The sequence below is a fragment of the Thamnophis sirtalis genome, unplaced genomic scaffold (assembly GCF_051295495.1).
Source record: "Thamnophis sirtalis isolate CommonGarterSnake01/CBP01778 unplaced genomic scaffold, rThaSir2_p1.2 scaffold_8, whole genome shotgun sequence".
Classification (NCBI taxonomy): Eukaryota; Metazoa; Chordata; class Lepidosauria; order Squamata; family Natricidae; genus Thamnophis; species Thamnophis sirtalis.
In genome coordinates, this window is record NW_028261388.1 from 49768923 (window position 1) to 49783851 (window position 14929).

The 14929-nt window shown below is 37.7% G+C and overlaps 1 protein-coding gene across 1 annotated transcript; it reads left to right on the forward strand.

Moving 5' to 3' along the window:
* The first annotated feature begins 5390 nt into the window (after positions 1-5390).
* SOD1 (superoxide dismutase 1) lies at positions 5391-14692 on the forward strand. Its single transcript, XM_014061867.2, has 5 exons — positions 5391-5572; positions 10900-10993; positions 11354-11423; positions 13438-13555; positions 14391-14692. Exons 1-5 carry the CDS (start codon positions 5474-5476, stop codon positions 14499-14501), a joined length of 492 nt encoding a protein of 163 aa, XP_013917342.2. The 5' UTR covers positions 5391-5473; the 3' UTR covers positions 14502-14692.
* The last annotated feature ends 237 nt before the right edge of the window (positions 14693-14929 follow it).

Genomic DNA, 14929 nt, shown 5'->3' on the forward strand with positions numbered 1-14929 from the left:
AGACATAAAGGAGAGGAAGTTTGAAAAGGCAGCTAGATCTAAAGAACAAAAATAATTATGGCAATTGAGACAAATTCTCAAGACACGTCGAGTCAGGTTATTTAAAAACCATTGTGTTCTTTAAATCCCCAAAGGAGGTCATGTTAACTCTCTTAAAGATAGACATCAGAGTTAAAGCAACTTAAAATGGGGCTTTTCCTTCCTTCCTTCAGCAAAGGGAAGTAATGAAAATGAAGAAATGAAAATATTGGTGAAGTGGAGATCAGTACCAAGAGATTTTAAATTTAAGTAATTTTTGTGTATTACAATCTTATAAATTGTCTGCTTCTGTCTTTCCTTCATCTGTAAATTTAACAGCCTAGATTGACATTATTGAATTTATTTTCTGACTCTAGCAATCAGCTTCAGTCCAGCTTCTTCAGCTCTATGATTAGCATAGCTCATATGACTCACCATTCTAACTCTAATTAATTCTAATTCTTGCCTAACTTCAGGGTTGTTGTTGTTTTGTAGTTTTTCGCTGTAATCTTTCTCATGGATACAAAAAAAATAGTTAATGGGTCCTCGTTTTACCCTATTTGCCCTTCTTTCCTATAGTCAATTCAGTGTCCTTCTATTCTTGTTTTTGAAGGCCATGTATCTTATCTTTCTTCCTGTAATTATCTTGAAACATTGACTTATTGAAATAGCCTCTTTTCAGCTCCTTTTTTTTCACTTTAACTTTCTTATTGACTTTCATGCTCTTATTCATTCTCTACCAAATGAGCTGAAGCACAATTCCAATACTAATTGATTTAGCCACTTTTAAAAAGTCATCCTTCTAATATAAATCCATTTTTTACTTTAACCTGCCAGAAAAAAGGGCTACAAACTGTCTCTTATCCAACTACTATAGCTTATAATGCATATTTGTAAATGCTAAGCACACAGGTTGATTTCTTGGGAGCATGTAGAGAGGAAGGAGATGATCTTAGAAAAAATGTTCAACGGCTGTTACAAAACAAAAAGTTTGAAGGATGCCTTGACCCATGGGAAAGGAAAAAGTATTAGGAAGAGACACAGACTGGCTTCCCTAACATCCTGGGGTATAAGAGGGTGGAAAGAGAAAATACAATAAGAATTTCAAGGTTCGGTTCATATATTCTTATCTTGATGAAATATAGTTCTAATTTTTTTATGAAGTCTGTTTCCTTATCTGGACACCTTAAAAGGCTGACAGAGGGATAAATGGAAAATATTGAAGTTCTTGATAGAATAAGAAATATGCATTAGATGTATATTAAACATTTTTATTTAGTTTTTATTCATTTTGCACAAATCTTAATAGATTTTAGCTGATTTATATCCCTAAAATATTAAAATCATATCATAAAAACAACATCTATAAACAATAACATCAGCTAGTTCAACCACCACCACCCAAATATTGCCACCTCTCATGATTTAGCATCCTGTGTTCCAAAGTCTCTATGGAAGATCACTGCCTTTTTTGTCCTTCCTAAACAATAATAATCTGCCAAGGTTAAAATAAGAAAATTTAGCAGTTATCATGCCAGTTCTTTTGCAATCTTTCTTTAGCTTTGGTTTTGCTTTATATAGTTATGTTGGTCTTTTATTGTTTTCTAAATAGATGACAGCAAAAGCATGTCATGATAAAGAAGAAATAGATTTTCTGTTTCTTCTCTTCTCTTGTTCATTGCTTTTATGAAAATCCAGAATATACAAATACTTCTTTTTATGGGATTTTGACTGATCCTAATAAAGATATTAATCAACTGGTTTTTGTTTTTTGTGATGGGATTGCATGGCTATGGGGGGGGGGGAGGGAGAGAGAGAGACAAAGAATGGGACAGAACTAGGAGAAATTTCTCATGTATTATGATTTTTTTTTGACAGAAAAAGATAGGAAGTCAGTATTCACATGGATATAAATAGGGGAGATGGCATTTAATATGGATTATTCCTAGCATGGATTATTTCCATGTAAATACTGAATAAATACATTGTGTTTGACACTCCCCTTCAGGTTATTCATTGTTTCAGGGTAAAATTAAGCCAAGACAATTAGAAAATATGAGATTTGAAGACTTGAAGGAAAAAAAACTCATACCAAGGAACAAGTAATTCTTGACTTCCAAATGCTCTAGGATAAGTAAATAGCTTTGAAGAATGTTAAAGAGCAGTTTCATAATGTACATTAAAACAACAAACAAAAACCTGTGTAGATTGGCCTTTGCCCAGAGGAAGGGCGTATGATTATTAAAAGGTATGCCAAGGTATGAAGTTTTTATCTTGTTTTATTGATTTTGTTGTGAGCCATCTAGGATTATTATAATGTAGTGTGGTATAGTACAGTACAGAAAAGATTAATCATATAATATTATATAAGGCAGCCAAGCCATGTAGATCTTTAAACAAAGATGCAACAAAAATAACTGGCAGAAAATGCTTTTACAGGTAGTTCTTGATTAATCACCATAACTGAGCCCAGAATTACACTTATAAGTCATTGTGACCACTAAGTGTGTCACCATGTGATCAGGGATGGGTTCTGTCAGACACTACTTCCGGAACCTTTTTTTACTTTTTTAAGCATTTTTTTTTACTACCAGTTGCTTAAAAAAGGTTCAGAGGATCAGCTGTGACAATCAGCTGTGCCGCGCGATGGTGGGAAACTTTTTACTTTTTTAAAGCATTTTTTACTACCTATTCACCCAAACTAGTAGTAAAAAAAATGCTTTCAAAAAGTTTTTTAAAAAGGTTCCCACAATCGCGCAGCACAGTTGTCACAGCTGATCATGTGTGAGATTGTGTGTGAGTCAGTTGTGCAGCTTTTGTGTTATTTTTCTGTAAAGTGTGATAGTTTGTTTTTGAGCTCTCTGTGAGGTTTCTGTTTGTTGTACCAAGCCACGCCTGCTCGGTCACATGACCACCAAGCCATGCCCACTCAGTCACATGACCACCAAGCTATACCCACAAAACCGGAAGGGGAAAAAATTAATTTCACCACTGCCATTATCTCCCATAATGAAGGAACACTGCTACAGTGAGTAGGATTCTTTCAGTATATCTAAGAACAAATTGTATAACGCAGAAGTAATTTGTTCATATAAAGTGAATTCTAAAACAAAAATAATCTAGGACAACTAATATAAATAAGTAAATAATCTAAGTAAAAAAAAATCTGGGATAAAAACAATGAATTTGCATAAAGTGAGGGAAACCTCTACTGAACTCAATACTTAATAATTTTTGGATTATCTCTCTTGACTCTTCAAAACTTCTGACATTCTTAAGAATGTATTTTAACAAATTCAACATGTTACATTATTAAAGTTTAGAATGAAAAATACAGCGTTTCCTTGTCTATCTAGCAATGCAGAGGATGAACTGTCACAGCAATTTTTGATGTTGGAAACTGTAAAATGAAATAACATTTTAAAACATAGTACCATAAAACTATTTGCCCTTGCTTCTTCTGTCACCTGTTCTAGAGTTTGTGGAAATATCTGCCATAGTTGTACATGGTGTTTTTTAGATGGAAGTCTGAGAGAAGCACTGTCCTTTTAAGGTAAATTGCAGGAGAAAATAAGCAATATCTAAGGTTAAACTGCTATTTCAAGGTGAAATAATGTGTGATATCATTTAAAGAAAGAGTTAAGGTACCATCCTCTTCAGGACAAAAATATCAACAGAGCAAATTACCCCACTGTTTAACAAAAGATTTGATTTTCTACTCTACTACAGATAGTCCTCATCTTACCACCACAATTAGGCCCAAAACTTACGTTGCTTTTTGCAACAAATGGAGAGTTTTGCCTCATTTTATGAGTTTTCTCTCCCCATTTGTTAATTGATTTACCACAGTTTTTAAATTAATAACATGGTTGTTAAGTGAATCTAGCTTCCCTACTGACTTTGCTTGTCAGAAAGTCATAATATGATCACATGAACACGGGACACTGAAGCCTTCATAAGTATGAAGTGTTGTCAAGCATCTGAATGTAAATCATATGACAATGGGAATGCTGCAACAGTTATATAAGTAAGGCCATAAGTCATTTTTTTTCAGTGCCATTCAGTGGTGGGTTCCGGATTACGTTCCAACTGGTACGGTTGGAACGGCCCTGGTGTGACTCACATGCACGCGTGCAGTGTGAGTGCACACATGAACGGTGCGTGCATGCGTTATAGCTTCAAATGACGCTTCCGCAAGCCTCTGCAATGCTCCAGCTGCTAAGCAGAGCATCGCACAGGTGCGTGTGCGGAAGCGCCAACAGCTTTAAAACATGGTAAAGAGCGCGGGTGGGCCATCTAGAGCACTGTACTGGAATGGTACCCAGTGCTCAGGGCAGGCTCCGGTATGCGTATCGCCTGCAACCCACCACTGGTGCCATTGTAACATCAAACAGTCCCTAAATGAACTGTTGTAAGACTACCTGTACTAAGATCACCTGCACAATGAATGAATGACAACAAAACAGAGAGAAACCTCACAATTCATTTTCTTCCCTTCAATGGAGTCCAACATTCTTAGAGACTGCCAGGACAAGTCCCTGCAGTTTTCTGGACAAATTTTCAGATTTGCCATTGCTTTTTTCCTAGGGTTAAAGCGACGTGGTGGCTCAGTGGCTAAGACACTGAGCTTGTCGATCAAAAAAGTTGGTGGTTTGAATCCCTAGTGCCGCATAACGGAGTGAGCTCCCGTTACCCGTCCCTTCTGCCAACCTAGCAGTTCGAAAGCATGTAAAAATGCAAGAAGAAAAATAGGAACCACCTTTGGGGAAAAGGCAACAGTGTTCCATGCACCTTTGCCATCTATGCGTGAGGGGAACCTTAACCTTTTCCTAGAAAGTGACCGGCCCAAGGTTATCCAGCCAGTTTTGTGCCTAAGGCCAGACTAGAACTCATGGTCTCTGATGCCTACACAAAACTTGCTCTCTGTATTATTTTTACTCTCTACATTACTCCTAAACTATTTGAAATGGTAATAAAATGCATTCTCTAAGGCAGTGTTGGCAGCTTGAAGAGGCACGGACTTCAACTCCCAGAATTCCTCAGCCAGCAGAACTGGTTGATATCAGAATTCTCTCAGAGCTGGCTGGGGAATTCTGGGAGTTGAAGTCCGCGCCTCTTCACTACTCTAAGAGATCGGACATTTATGTTTGCGCTTGCAGTAGATGAAACCTGGGAACACAACGTGACCTCACGCTTTCTAACTCAGCAAAGGCGCTCCGGTTCCTTTAATCTTTCACCCTGGTTGCGTAAGGGGGGGGAAAGCACGCACGTTTCGGTTCACAGATTGGCCTCGTCGTCCTCGAAGGCGGGTCTTAGAAGCGCAACGAAGCTTCGTGATTGGGAGGAAGAGAGAGCCCAGAGGCTATAAAATGCTGATGAAAGGGGGCGTCGCGCAAGCGCTCGGGGGAGAGTTGTTTGCAGTCCGAGCGAAGCTGTTACTGCTGCAGTCGAAGATATGGCGAAGGACATGGCGTCTCGGAAAGCGGTTTGCGTTCTGCTTCGCGATCCCGCCTGCAAGGCCAACGTCAACGGCGTCATTTACTTTGAGCAGAAAGTAAGGTTTGGCTCCCGGGTTATTCTTAAGAAAGAGACTTTTTTCCCCCTTTCGCTGTAGGAGCGTAAATTGGAAGACTACGTAGTACCGACGTTGGAAGCTGCGGCTTGGAAATCCCTGATCGGCTTTTTTTTGTAGGCTATTCCCGGGCTGACATGCTGAACCCCGAAGAGGATGTCCCGGATAACCGGGTTAATATTGCAAGTTGAGAGCTCGTGCAACCTGGGTCCTGTTCTTTTGGGAAAAGCCCATTGGATTTCTTCCATAATTGCGAAAGGTTGCAGAATCAGGTTAACTAAATAATCTGGATTCATTGCACAACTCTGTGGTTGGAGGCTAAACTTCTACTATTGCTACTTTATCCTGATTTGCCCTTGATCTGTTTAGATTTTGGCTCTGTTAAGGTTATAGAGTAGCAGTAGTTATGAAATACCAGATAACAGCGTCAGAAACTCTACAAACTCGAGTTTAGGATTTTTTTAAAAAAAATAGTGCTGGGGAAGATAAAATCGTTTTTAATTCTTGCTCAGATTTTCAGTTTTATCATGCATTTTTTATTTCCCTTTTGTTTGCCTTTGTTCAGAATTACATCTGGACCAATGAATCTAACATGTTTGAGGTTATGATTTTTCTATCTTTTAGTTTCCAGTGACTTCCCCAAAACTTTTTCAGGATCCTCAGAGAACATCTCTTCTCCATTCTGTAATAAAAGATGCATATGGTCCAGATTTATTTAATCTGCTCCATAAAGAATAATTGCTGAGTCACGGTTTTAGAGGGAAATTTTAATGCCTGCTTTTGAAGCTGGGAAAGATGGAGTATGAGTTTTCAGGAGAAACAGGTTTTGCAACCTCTGTGCCTATTCATAAATAAAATCTTACTGAACACAATGTAAAGATTATGTGGGTACTCAGTATACATGTGCCATGGGAAACTGAAATGGAGATGAAGTCTTGGATTAGAGTTAACCTACATGATCTTATTTGTATGCTATTTAGGAAATACTTGATATAGTACTTATCTTTAATTATAAATACCATACATAGGTTGTTTACTTATTGAATAGATTGCATCAACTTTGTAAGTACTCTAATTATGTATGTGGTAACACTGCTGATATAATTTTTAACAACAGCTCTTTTAAAGTGTGACAAAAGGGATGCTTTGAAATATTTGAATCAATTCTGATCAGCTATAGAATATAATTATTGTTTGCAGAATAGTTTCAATGCATTGTTTGATTTTAAGAAATGTATTTGTTCGGAGGTAAGCACTCAATAGAAACTTTACTTTTAACATTGTGACATTCATATACATTTATTCTTTTCCAGTAATATTTTTTTTAATTTGTTTATATTGATGTTTAATCCTTTGAAATTGAAAAGTATTTGTTTATAGAAAACTAAAGCTATTTTAGAAAAGAACCACGCTTTGTCCCATTAAAATACTCTCCTTAGTTTAAAAAACACACCAGCTTGTTCATGATAAGCAGTTTTGAAAATCATTTTGCCACATATGTATTAAGTATTAAAATATGATTTCTGGTTGATATCAGTTACCTTTTTTTTCTTTAATTGGGCCTGATTCTCAGACTGGACAAGTCCCTGCAGTTATCTTAGCAAGGTTTGTCAAAAGTGGTTTGTTATTGCCTCTTTCCTAGAGCTGGCAAAGTGACTGGCCCAAGGTCACCCAGCTGACACTGCACCCAAGCTGGACTAGAATTCCCATCTTCTGGTTTCTAGCCTGATGGCTTAATCATATCAAAATGGTTCTCTATATAATTATTAGGTTCTAATAATTGGGTGTTAGTGATGCTATACTTATTTTGCATTAGGTCAACATCTCATGTTTTTAAAGCTGCAGTATGTTAATTCTTGGGAGAAAAATCTCTGAATAAGTAACTACTGCTGCCACTGATGAAATGCTTGCATTAATGATTATTTAAATAATGAAAGAACAGTTACAAACTTTCAGGTAATTTCTAAAAAAATCTGTGAAATAAACTTACCCATGATGGTGAATGTTGCACGTTTATTAAACAGTTAAAGTACCTTTCTTGGAATTTGGCCTAGATTTGGGGTATAGTGTAACAGGCTACATTAGTGTTGGACTACATCACTGGTGTCAAACTTGTTTCATGATTATTTTCCCTTTGCGGGGTGGGTGTGGCCAGCGGGCTGTCAGTTTGACATCCCTGGCCTACATAGGTGTAGTCCTTGGAAATGAAGGCATTTATAGTCTATGACAACGATGGCTAACCTTTTTTGGCTCGCATACCATTAAGGGGGAGCGCGGGGGGGCGTGCGGGGGTGTGCCACACCCATAATGCAACATGTGACCCCCCCCAGTGAGCATGAGAGGCGCTCCTCCCATTTTTTGCATGCTTTTTTCACCCTCCCCAGGCTCCAGAGGCTTTATAGGAGCCTGGGGAAGGCGAAAACAGCCTCCCCGCCTTCTGGAGGCTTCAGGGACCTTCAGGAGTCCATTCCCAAACTTCCAGTTTGCCCATAAGGCCTTTTTTTTTTTTTTTTTTTTTTTTTTTGCGCTCCCGAGGCTTCAGGGAAGCTCTGAAGCCTCCGGGGGGCAGGGAGGCTTTTTTTATGGTTTATGGTTTTATGGTTTTATTAGCATTTGTAGGCCGCCCTTTTCCCTGAGGGGACTCAGGGCGGCTCACAGAAAACCAGGGAGAGGGGAATACAATATTAAGACAACAACATATAATAAAATAGTAAGCAACATCCATTCATCATTCGGGCGGGGTAGCGATTCTTATCCCCAGGCCTGACGGGCGAGCCAGTTCTTCAAGGCTATGCGGAAGGCCTGGACGGTGGAGAGGGTACGAATCTCCACGGGGAGCTCGTTCCAAAGGGTCGGGGCTACTGCTGAGAAGGCCCTCCTCCTTGTAGTTGCCAGCCGACACTGGCTGGCCGATGGGATGCGGAGGAGGCCTAATCTATGGGATCTTATAGGTCGTAGGGAGGTAATTGGCAGAAGGCGGTCTCTCAAGTATCCAGATCCACTGCCATGTAGGGCTTTATGGGTGATTAATAGCACCTTGAAGCGCATCCGGAGATCGACAGGTAGCCAGCGCAGCTCGCGGAGGATAGGTGTTATGCGGGTGAATCGGGGTGCACCCGCAATCACTCGCGCGGCTGCGTTCTGCACTAGCTGAAGTCGCCGGATGCTCCTCAAGGGCAGCCCCATGTAGAGCACATTGCAGTATTCCAGCCTAGAGATCACAAGGGCCCGAGTGACTGTTGTGAGGGCCTCCCGGTTCAGGTAGGGTCGCAACTGGCGCACCAGGCGTACCTGGGCGAATGCCCCCCTGGTCACAGCCGTTAAATGGTGGTCGAATGACAGCTGTGGATCCAGGAGGACTCCCAAGTTGCGGACCCTCTCTGAGGGGTGTAGAATTTGACCCCCCAGCCTGAGTGTTGGAATATTGGCCAAATCTTTGGGAGGGAAACACAACAGCCACTCGGTCTTTTCTGGGTTGAGCACAAGCTTGTTAACCCTCATCCAGTCCATAACGGCTTCAAGACCCCGGCCCATCACGTCAACCGCTTCATTGATTTGGCACGGGGCGGACAGATACAGTTGAGTATCGTCCGCATATTGATGGTATCTAATCCCGTGCCTGCGGATGATCTCTCCCAGCGGTTTCATGTAGATGTTGAATAGTAGGGGGGATAAGACCGAACCCTGCGGCACCCCATAATTTAGGGGCCTTGGGGACGATCTCTCCCCTCCCACTAACACCGACTGCGACCTGTCCGAGAGGTCATATAAAGCCTCTGGAGCCTGGGGAGGGGGAAAATGGCTTTTAAAAATGCTGAACTCAGCTGGCCAGTGCGCATGTGCGTGCTGGCCAGCTGACAGGCGTCATGCCCTGACAAATGGCTCCACGTGCCATAGGTTCACCATCATGGATCTATGACATACTTGCCCTCTTTGACCAATGTCTAAAATCTAATGGTCCAACCTGTTTTTAAAAAATCCTAGAAGAAGAGATTGGTAAAACAGGGCTCTTCTTACTGAAGTTCTTAGAACTTTACATTCTTGGTTGCCATCAAATTACCGGTAGGTGGGAGTTTTAATAAACTCCATAGGGTAGTTAAAATTGAAAGCTGTTTGTAGAAGGTTCAGAACTGCCAACGATTCAAGCCTTTTCATCGGGTTAATCTCTTCTTTAGCATATGTTATTATCTCTTGCCTTCAGACTTTGACATGCCTCAGGAATTCAAGCTTTTGCCAAATTCCTCATCCATCGGATATTTTAAAATACTCTTATTAATTACAGAGTAGTAGCCTGCAGTATAACAAAGCTTTGTGTAAGAATATGATATTCCTCAAAAGCTACTCTTGAAAAAGAGTAAACAATTATCGCCTGGTGTTTTTTGTTTGGAAATGCCAAACACTCTCCCCACCCCCAAAAAAAAGTAATCAAGAAAAACTGGGACAGTAGAGAGAAATGGTTGGCTGTGGTTTAACCTGACTATCCAAACCCACCATTTTATGATTGGGTAAAACTGTCTCTCTAGTTCAAGAGACTAAAGATAAAGATTGATAAAAGGAAGTCATATAAAGTTTGTTTAATAGACTCTTGCTGATCAGAACTGAACGAGACTTTAAGGATTTGTTTATTAAGGGATAGGATTTGGCAAGAAGAGATCATTTATATTTTAAGAAAAGGTGATAAGTTATCAAAATTGTTTATAATGAAGGAAATCATATATATATATATATATATATATATATATATATATATATATATATATATATATATATATATAAAATGTTATGTTTGTGCTGATTATATATATATATATATATATATATATATATATATATATATATATATATATATATATATATATATATATATATATATATATATATATATATATATATATATATATATATATATATATTACAACAAAGGTTGCTTGCCAAGATTGGGGAAAAATGAAACAAGTGTTTCATACTATAGTTATTAACAAATATATGCATATGCTTGTTAATATATATTGTGGCATTGAGAATGTGCACATTAAAATCAGATATATGATACACATATTGAAATAGATAATCCTGCTATATGGCATAGCAACATTCAGTTTGGGGTTACAGATATGCGTGCATTCATCATGCAATTTTCAATGTATTCTTTGATTTGGTCTGTTTCTTAATTTGGATTCCAATTCTATAGGGCCATTTTTTTCTAAATTCTTGTTAAATTACTTTCTATAGGAGGAACTATTTCAATTCTGCATATTTAAAACTCTTGTGAAATTACTGCTTGAACATTGCATTTTTTAATATTTCAGGGTGATGGAAATGTAACTATTAATGGAAAAATTGAAGGATTGACTCCAGGGAAACATGGTTTCCACGTCCATGAATTTGGAGATAACACAACTGGTAACATTTTTGTGTTAACATTTTTCTGATAACTACGAATACAGATTGTAATCCTAAAATTATGGATAAATGCCTAAGAAGATTATTTTTCGTTTAACTTCTAAATGAACGAAATGAAATTCATCTACTGATAAATGTTGAATGCTTTTCAAATCATGGATGGAAAAACAAACTATTTTAGAATTCAAATGATAGATTTCTTGTATATCCTAACAGATAAGAATGCTTGCAGTTTGTATATGTTATACAGAATATATAGATAGAACCATCTTAAATACCTGTAAGATAATAGAGTTTTTCTGTGAAGTTTTATTTTTAAAGCTACCCTTGTTGACTTGCATGTTATTGTGTACATTACAGGTTGTACCAGTGCAGGTCCTCACTTCAATCCTGAGGGGAAAACTCACGGTGGGCCAGAGGATGAAATAAGGTATGTATAATTTTTTGCTCTCCCTGCGTGATTTAAAGGTAACTTCTAGTGGAGGGGGTTCAATTTTGCAAACCAAGATCATCTAATTCTTTAACTTCAGGTTAGATACCGTATATGTGTTCTGTTTGAAGTTTTCCAATAAATTCCCAGTGTGTTATTAGTCACAGGTACTAACTTAATAGTATACCTATTCACAATATTTGAAATACATAATTTGCAAAGCTCATTTCTTTCTTGGAGGCAATAAACTTGTTGCTCAGGTGTGCATGTGCTCAACTGTTGCTTCAGGCATGCATGTGCCCAGTGACTTGGCTCACAATCTCAGAAATTATCTCTGTCTGCACATGCAAGATAAAAGTAAGTCTCTGAACCTCTAGAGTTTTGTGCAATAGTCCTATTACAAATTTGTCATTTTGTCTGTCTTCAATTATTCATTAGCTCTTCAATTATTCATTTCATTTATTCTTAGCACCTTTGTTAGCTGCTTGCTTTTAGTACTTCATGGGGACACATGCTTCTTTCAGTAATTTAGGTTTCCTTTTATTATTTTGTTCTCCAGCTTTTGACTTGGCCACGTTTCTCTCTCTCAAAAAAAGTGGCCCCATACCTTTTGGGCAGCAGGGACTGGTTCCATGGGGAGAGGTTTTTCCACCGATGAAAGGGGACGTGGTTTTGTGTGCTGCCTGAGCGGATGGGGCTTCGCTTGTTTGTGCAGTCCAGTTTTTGACATGCTATGGACTGATTGTGGTCTACACACCAGGGGTGGGGAACCCCCGTTTTAAAACATTTGTTTTAAATCTCAGCCGTAAATATTGTGTCCTTAAGAAATGGCAACTGATGTGCTGTCTAACTAAGGTTTATAAAGATTAAAAATACAGGTAGTACTCAATTTATAATTACAATTGAGCCTAAAATTTGTTGCCAAACAAGACTGTTGCCCTATTTTATGTCCTTTCTTGCCATGGTCATTCAGCATTTCCGTTAACTTTACTTGTGAGAAGATCCCAATGGCTCGGGGACATTGCAGCCATCTTGAGACAATTGCCAAGCATCTGCATTTTGATCATGTGACTAAGGGGATGTTACAATGGTGGTGGGAAAAACAGCCATAGGCCACTTTTTTCAATGCTGCTGTAACTTTGAACAATCACTTAACAAATTAAGTTGAGGACTACCTGTAGTCATTTTGGGAATGAGGTATAATTTTGATAACTAAATGAATAAATTGATTTTTCATCAGATTGCATTAAATGAATGGGTTCTTTCCTTAGTATCTTGTTCAGAGGCACCAAGCTAGAATATTTAGGGGAATATTTCTGTATTTCTATATACTAGTTTGAAGACGTGGCAAAAGAGATTTGTGCTTCATACAGTTTATTCAGCATTGCCAAAAATAAAAATACAGTTACTACTTGAACAAGCAAAATACAGCCATACAATTAAAGGCATCAGTACTTGTATACACATGAATTATAATGAAAATATCAATTTGTATTTGTAGCTTTATATTACAAATAGACCCCAGCAGAACTCTTCAGGACATTCTGGAAACTTGTTATAAATCCTCTCCCTATGTCATTAACAGCTGCTGCTTTAAGAATTACACAAAAGGAGATCCAGTATTTTGTTCATGATAACAGTGTAAAAAAGGCCATGGCTGCAATAGGAAAACTTTAAATAACTAGCATTGTATTTGGCATTGAAGTGTTCTACAAGTGAAGCCTTAAGACTAATGTTACGGGCTTTTAGGTGTGACTGAATATTGCATTTGTAAAAGATTCTGTTTACAGCAAAGTTTAAATGTTTAATACCTAAATATTGACTTATATTGTTAAGAGTATTATTAGCTGGCTATAGTATTTCTAATGGTTGACTACAATTTGAATGATTGCAAAACTGATCAACATGACTTCATGCTTGAAAACAGCTGTATGGCAGCAATACGGTAGAAAATGTGTATGAGAGACATTGTTGGTCAGGTTTTATTGTTAACTGTGAAATAACTGTATTCCAGGCATGTTGGTGATCTTGGAAATGTTATTGCAAATGCGTCGGGTGTTGCAGAGGTGTCAATGGAGGACCAGATTATTTCTCTCTCAGGCTCACATTCAATTATTGGACGTTCTATGGTGGTAAGTATGGAAATGTATTTTTTATTCTGGCTTTCACTATCAACCTTTGTAAGTTGAGTGACCTTTGTAAGCAATTTTTTTTTTTAAAAAATTATAAACCCAGAATTTTCAGGTGGTAATCAGCAGGGACGTGTGTAAAACCGTTGATATGGAACCCATTGACCAAACCAGATTTCTTGATGTCTTGGTATAAATTATAGATGGAGAAATATCCAGTAGAGGTCCATAATATAAGATAGTTCTGCATATGCTTACATTTTCAGATTAATCATCATAGAAAGATGTACCTGTACACTAGGAATATTGAACATTCATACAGTTGCCAGTGGCTCAAATCAGGCTGGCTGTAACAAAGAATGCTATGAGATGTAATTCATCACACATGGAGAAGAGGAAACTATCCAGATTTGGTAGCTGTATTATGAGCATATAGGAATAACAACACAACACAGAAGGCAGTAATCCTTTTTTGATTCCTTAATTGCATTTATCTAGAACATAAGTGTAAATTTTGATAATATACTATAATGGCTCATATTTCTCATGAAGCCTGCTTGCCCTGGAACAAGATTGCTCAGTATCTTGTGAGCATTTTATGTTCTTGTTGCAGCAAAGGATTTGCCAGTATCTTAAGTAATTTTAACTTACTATTAAACTAGTAGATGCCTTCTTCATATTAAGATATGGTAGAATATGTAATTTCTTGCAGGTATTTATAATTCAACAAAGGTACAGGTTTTTTTTTAAAAAAAAACAACCCTGAAAATTGAGAATAAAATTCCAATTTTTATTAACTAATAGCCTTGACCTGAATGTGTTGATTTGTCTCTTTTAGGTTCATGAAAAGGAGGATGACCTGGGTAAAGGAGGAAATGAAGAGAGCTTGAAAACTGGAAATGCTGGTGCTCGTCTAGCTTGTGGGGTAGTTGGTCTAGCTAAAGCATAAAGTACTTCTATAAGTGAAAATGAATAGAATCAGCAGTATAGCATGTGGAATATAAATGTCTGTAGAATTGCCCGTTACTGGGTTTTGTTATGGTTTAAAAAAGAATCTTATGGTTGTATTAAATGGAATTTAAGATGGCAAGTCTTGTTTCCTTTACTTTTTTATCTGTTATTAAAGTGCTGTAAAACAAATGCAGAGTATTGGTATTATGTGGATGTTGTGTGTGCAGTTTTTTAAAAAAACATTCTAAGGGAAATGTTTTGGACATCTGAAATCGCTCTAATGCTAGTTTGATAATCCTATTCTTCAAAAATCTAGCAAATTCTCATTCTAGGATTTATTTAATAAATCAAGCCTGGTCAAATTAAATCTTAAGTGACAGCCTGATCACTGGAGATCATATACTCCAAATATTTATCCAAACTTTC